The sequence below is a fragment of the Limulus polyphemus genome, unplaced genomic scaffold (genome assembly GCF_000517525.1).
Source record: "Limulus polyphemus unplaced genomic scaffold, Limulus_polyphemus-2.1.2 Scaffold2172, whole genome shotgun sequence".
Taxonomy (NCBI): domain Eukaryota; kingdom Metazoa; phylum Arthropoda; class Merostomata; order Xiphosura; family Limulidae; genus Limulus; species Limulus polyphemus.
The window spans coordinates 17,614-23,315 of record NW_013667782.1 but is presented as its reverse complement, the minus strand read 5'-3'; the positions used below and the strand labels follow the sequence as shown (position 1 = coordinate 23,315).

Here is a 5,702-nt window from a genome sequence, read left to right as displayed (position 1 = left end):
CATCTTGAGGTAAATCAGCGACGTCATTTGGGGGAGGGATTTTTTGTTTGGAATTAAGCACAAACATACCCCCTCCCACCCGAGCAACCATGTACGTGAACAACCATGCAATTGTTTAAGCTATGTTTCATGCAAAATTGCTTCCAGATTTCATCTCACAGCACCTATTTTTTACTTTTTTTTGGAGGGGCATGACCCCAAATCCCCGTAGCATTATCGTGCTGATTGTGTTTCGCACAATATTTGTTGGCTTTTGATCTCACAAATTAGAACTCCCCTTTCAAGCCTATAAAACACCCGTAAATAAATGTCTCTTGTTATTTTCTTTCTTTTCTTTTTTTCATTTACGCAGTCAAATGGTAAACAATACAACACAGAAGTGACGAATAATAACAATAAAAATTAATTCGTTATTCCAAGGTTGTATTGTTCATCATTTGACGAGTTCACAAATATGACGGACAATACTACTTTCGAACTTTCGAGAAATATTACCAGGAGAAATTTTGAATGAAATTTGATTATATTCTCTGTAGACTAAAAAAGCTACTATATGGAAAACACAATATCGTGATATCTTTCACTGTTCATTGCTACCTACATCAAGAACATTCCAAAAGAAAAAATAGAAATGAAACATCACCTTTATACAACTGATCCAGTAAAAATTATGTTACAACACGTATCCTTCCATTGACGCCTTGCATATGTGACAGACAGTTAACAACAATACTAATGGGAATAACTTAAGACAATGAGTAACCAGAGTTCAGACAAGTTATTTACATACCGGTACCATAACCATTTCTCTATTTTAAAAAACTTCTACTCGTGCCTGCATACACTTACATGTGAAAATTTTCCAAAATTTTATATGGACATGTAACATTCACTTATCTTATTAAAATGAAAAGAAATAACTAGTATTTGAAACAAATCACCCCATAAGAAAAGAAACTGAAATCACAGGACAGTCATTTATCATACGAATCCTTAATGAATATTTCAAACTTGAAAGCCCTCCAGTGGCACAGCGGTATGTTTACGGACTTACAACGCTAGAAACAGGGTTTCGATACCCGTGGTGGGCAGAGCACAGTAGCCCATTGTGTAGTTTTGTGTTTCACTGCAAACAAACAAACAAATAAACTTGAAAATTAATTTTATTCTGAAAAATCTACTCCTATTAACATGTTATGTTTGAAGTAAAAATGAACAAATTAATCTTTCCCCCTCCCCTAGGACTGGAAGTGGCCAAGTAGATACCATGCTGGACTGTGGATTGAGTAACCATGGTTCACATCCCATTGGCACACACACACACACAAAGAATGTACTCTGCATTGTTATGCCTTGAATATGTTATAATACTGATGGTTAGATTTTGCTATTAGATTAAAGTGGCAGTGAGCGCTGTTGACTAGTCACCTGCCCTCTAGTCTACTTGTTCAATATTAGTGATGGTTAGTGCAGATAGCCCTTTATAGCTTTGCACTTAATATTCGAAACAAAATTTGAATCATAGCTTCATGGTGCTAAATCAGTGGCTTGGTCTGGTTGGTGATTAGAGCGCTCGATTCGCAATCTGCAGGTCTGTGATCGAAACCCGACTCCGAACATGTTCCTCCCTTTCAGTGTGCATTATAATGTGACGGTTAGTGAAGAGTAGCCCAAAAGTTGAAGATGGGTGTTCTCTACGATCGGCAGTTCCAAATTAGGAACAGTGGTAGATATCCCTATATTATAGTAACTTTGTCATAAACAAACAGTTGGATCAGGGAAGCTCCCTGAATTAGGCGAACGTCTATGTGTTCGTTGCCTGGCTATTCGGATGGTAAATATAAAAATGTTTAATATCTGTATATTAGACTAAACCCCCAAACAGTTGAAAATTACTGTAGTATTTCGTTTTTTATTCCATTGTATCTTACGCTTATAATCCACTCTTATTCTTCCCGCGGGTTTATAATCAGCCTAAATTATTTAATCAAATCCAAATATTACAACAACACATTTACTGAATAATACAAAATAGATGTCGCTAATTCCATGTTGCACTACAAATTCAAAATGGAGGATACGGAGAGTTCAGAAACGTCTGTTGATGACCGTATTGAAGATTTAAGCGAATCTCCGACTAGGGATGCATTAGCAGATGGCCTGATTGAACTCTTGAGACCAACTGTGGAGCAAATAGATGAAAGAGTGAAATCAACAAGGTGAAGATATCTAACGTTAATTCATATTCGCACTGCTATCGTTAGTATAGTATTATTATTATTACTGATATAATAATACTATAGAGTAGTTTTAAAAATAAGTCTAACTTCTATTACAGTTAGTATTAATCTAAGTTTTACTATAGTTCTAAGTTACTAACAATAGTAACAGTAACTGATTAATCATTAAATAACAATAATTTTACTATTTATGCTACTTAACTTATTCAGATGAGTCAGAGTAAGACTGAGTAAAACTAAAAGTCTTACTCTTAGACTTTAGAGAAAGAAACTACTGTACTGTATAATGTATTACTGTTACGTTCTCATTTGTGAGAGCCCTAAGATTGAGAAAGAGACTAAGTTTTTACATAGACATTGATTATTAATAATACTATCGTATATACAAACACTGTAAATTGTAATACTAATAATGACACTGGACATTTAAAATTGGCTCTGTTGAATAATTTCTTGTCTTGGTAGAACTAGAAGTGTATAACCAAGAATTTGAGGCATCAAATAAACATTATATCTAAAAATTACTATAAGAAAGTTAGAAACAGTATTACTATTAGGGCTAGAAGTAGTGAATTTAACTGCAATATTTAGGTTCTGTTAATAGTTTTTGGTTTTTAGTTTGCACAAAGGAGAAACTAGGTGAAGGATGGAAAATAAAAATAATGTAAAATTTAAGAAAGTGACTGTGTGGTATGGCATGTAGATTGGATAGTCTATGAGATAGAGAGAAAATATGTTATCTGGGGACAGGGGGAAGAGATTAGCTAACATATCGAGTATGATAACTAAGGATGTTAGTGTTACTGTTAGCAGTAATCCAATATTAGTAGTACATGTAGGAAATAATGACTTAGAAAATGGTAAGTCAGAGGAAGTAATTGAGAAGTACAGGAAACTGATGAAGGCATTTACTGAGAAGGGTCACAAATTAGTTTTGTCAAGGGTATTACCATGCATTAAATTTGGAGGTGAGCTTTTAAGTATGTCTCTAGGACTGAATTCTAAACTTCAGTCATTCAATAAAAATGAGCTTATAAGTTTGACAGACTTGTGGAATAAATTACCTGGAAATAAGTTTTTTATAATGTATAGGCTACACTTAAGTATGTTGGGAGTGGACATGTTTGCAAAAGCTATCAAATCAGCTCTAAAGACAACATTATACTCAGGCTTGATATAAGTGAATGCCAGGAAAGATTAATGCAAAATAATACAGGGTATAGGCAAGAAAAGTCTTGCTTTTTATTCTAATGTTAGAAGTATTAGAAACTGATGAGCTTAAAACTCTTGTTGATATGGGGAAATCTGATATTAATTATTATAGAAATCATTGAGAATTGGTAAGATTTTGATGATAGAAATTTATTTGAAATACACGGCTATAGCTTGGTTAATAGATTATTTAAAAAGCTAGAAGGTGTAGCCTTATATATAAGGCACAAAATTGAAGCTGAGAATATTAAAGAGTATAACTCATAGGTTGAATCACCATGGGTATGATGATTGTGTGTCATGACTTTTTACATAATGCACTGGGAATGCCAGATGAAACAAATCACTTAAGAGGTTAATTGAAATCTATTATAGTTCACCTGATCAGCTTGATGAAATTAATGAGAAATTCTGTAATTAGATCAGTTAACAAGGTTTTAATCACAGAAAATTTTCATTTTAGCCAGTTTATTGAATGGGAAACTTTAGTGTCAAACTGTGAGGGGGTTAAATTCTTAGAAACTGTTTCAAAGAGTTTTATTCATCAAGTGGTTAAGATATGTACTAGAGAAGTGTCTTAATTTGAATTTATTAGTAATTTCCAATCTGGATATGATTGAGAGATGGAAGTGAAAGAGCATTTGTGTACAAGTAAATCACCATACAATTACTGTAAGAGTAATACATATGGAGATCAAGAATAATAGTAATTTGGTCCCAAATTTTTCAAAGGCTAATTTTGAGATGATGTAACAAGAATTTATTCTAATTGATTGGAATACTGAAATAAATGGAGATTCTTGTCAGATGTGGGAGGTTTTTCAAATTAAGATGTTAAGTATTCAAGGTAATTGTGTTCCACAGAGGAAGATGTTGGCTCACTAGAATTGCTAAAGATAAAATTAAAAATAAATATTACAAATTTCAAAGTTAACAACAAAGATGGAAAACTGGAAGGATTATATAAAATCAAAAGAGCTGGTTAAAATAGATATTAGAAATCAAAGACATGAAGAAAGATTATCTGAAAATTTTAAAACTAGCAGTAAAGATTTGTGTAAATATATTAAGTAGTGCTTTTTTTAATGGGGGTCTCGGTCTATTACCCAGAATTTTCCTTTGGATGCTAAAAATTTAATGTGTGCAACAATGCACACAAATGGATAAACAAGACAGACAGTATATAGACGTTTAATTCAAATGATCTGGTTTTGAACATGTAGTATGTTGCAATGTGGCAATCTTGTATAGTTACAATGAAATTTAGCATACAAAGTACAGAATTGTGGGATCTCTTCAAGTTTTTTGAATGGAAATTCCAAAATTTATGTCCTGGAAGCCCTGGACTTCTTTTTTTTTGGAAAGGTATTTTAAAGGTAAGCATAATTTTAAAATGAAAATTGAGTCTTTCAGGGATGCCAAAGGAAGGGTTATTGTGGAAGATTATTGTATGGTTGAGTTGCTAGGTTTTTCTTCAGTTTTACCAGAGAATATGTGAACAATATTTCATATTATGAGAAATTACTAGTAGGAAATATTATATAAACTTAATATTAGCTGTGATATGATTAATGAAAAATTGTGAAGTTTAGAAAATTATAAGGGTCCTGGGCTACATAATATTTTACCCAGGGTTTTAACAGAAGTTAAGGATTGCACAAGTAACCTCCTTACTTAATTGTTTGTGAGTCTTGAAATTATTTCTTATGGGGAAAAATCTTGTCTCACAAATCGTTTGTCCTTCTTCAAAGATATCACTGCTTGTATTGACATGGGTAGGTGTGTGGATTTGGTATACTTGAATTTTCAGGAAGCCTTTGACAAAGTGTCATATGCACATAGGACTAATAAAGAAATTTATTTATGTAGGTGTGGGGGATAAGTTAGCTCATTGAAGTAAGGGTTGGTTAGATGACCAGAAGGAAAGGGTTGTAATAAATAAAGTTCAATTAAACTGGATTGGATTTGCAAATAGAATATCTCGGGGCTCTGTATTGGGATCCTTACTCTCTTTGATATAGATTAATTCCCGATTTCAGAAAAATATGTTGGTTCAATAAGTCTTTATACAAAATAATAAAAACACTATAACCCGAGTAATAATGGCTGGAGACGGCTTAAATGGGTAATGAAGAAAAACTTAAATAATAAGTTTAACATGACAGCAAATGTACAACGTTTCGACAAGGTTTTGTCATCATCAGGTACTAGTAATTTACACAGACACGGATATATATATACAGATTGAAC

General features: G+C 32.8%; 1 protein-coding gene across 1 annotated transcript in view; it reads left to right on the top strand.

The window, feature by feature from the left end:
• Positions 1–2,035: 2,035 nt before the first annotated feature.
• The window catches only part of LOC106466162 (SNARE-associated protein Snapin-like), a 14,714-nt gene continuing 11,047 nt past the window's right edge, over positions 2,036–5,702 (top strand). The window contains exon 1 of the mRNA XM_013926405.2: positions 2,036–2,219. Within this exon, the coding sequence (XP_013781859.1) occupies positions 2,050–2,219 (170 nt within the window). The 5' untranslated portion in view covers positions 2,036–2,049. The remainder of the gene's footprint in view (positions 2,220–5,702) is intronic.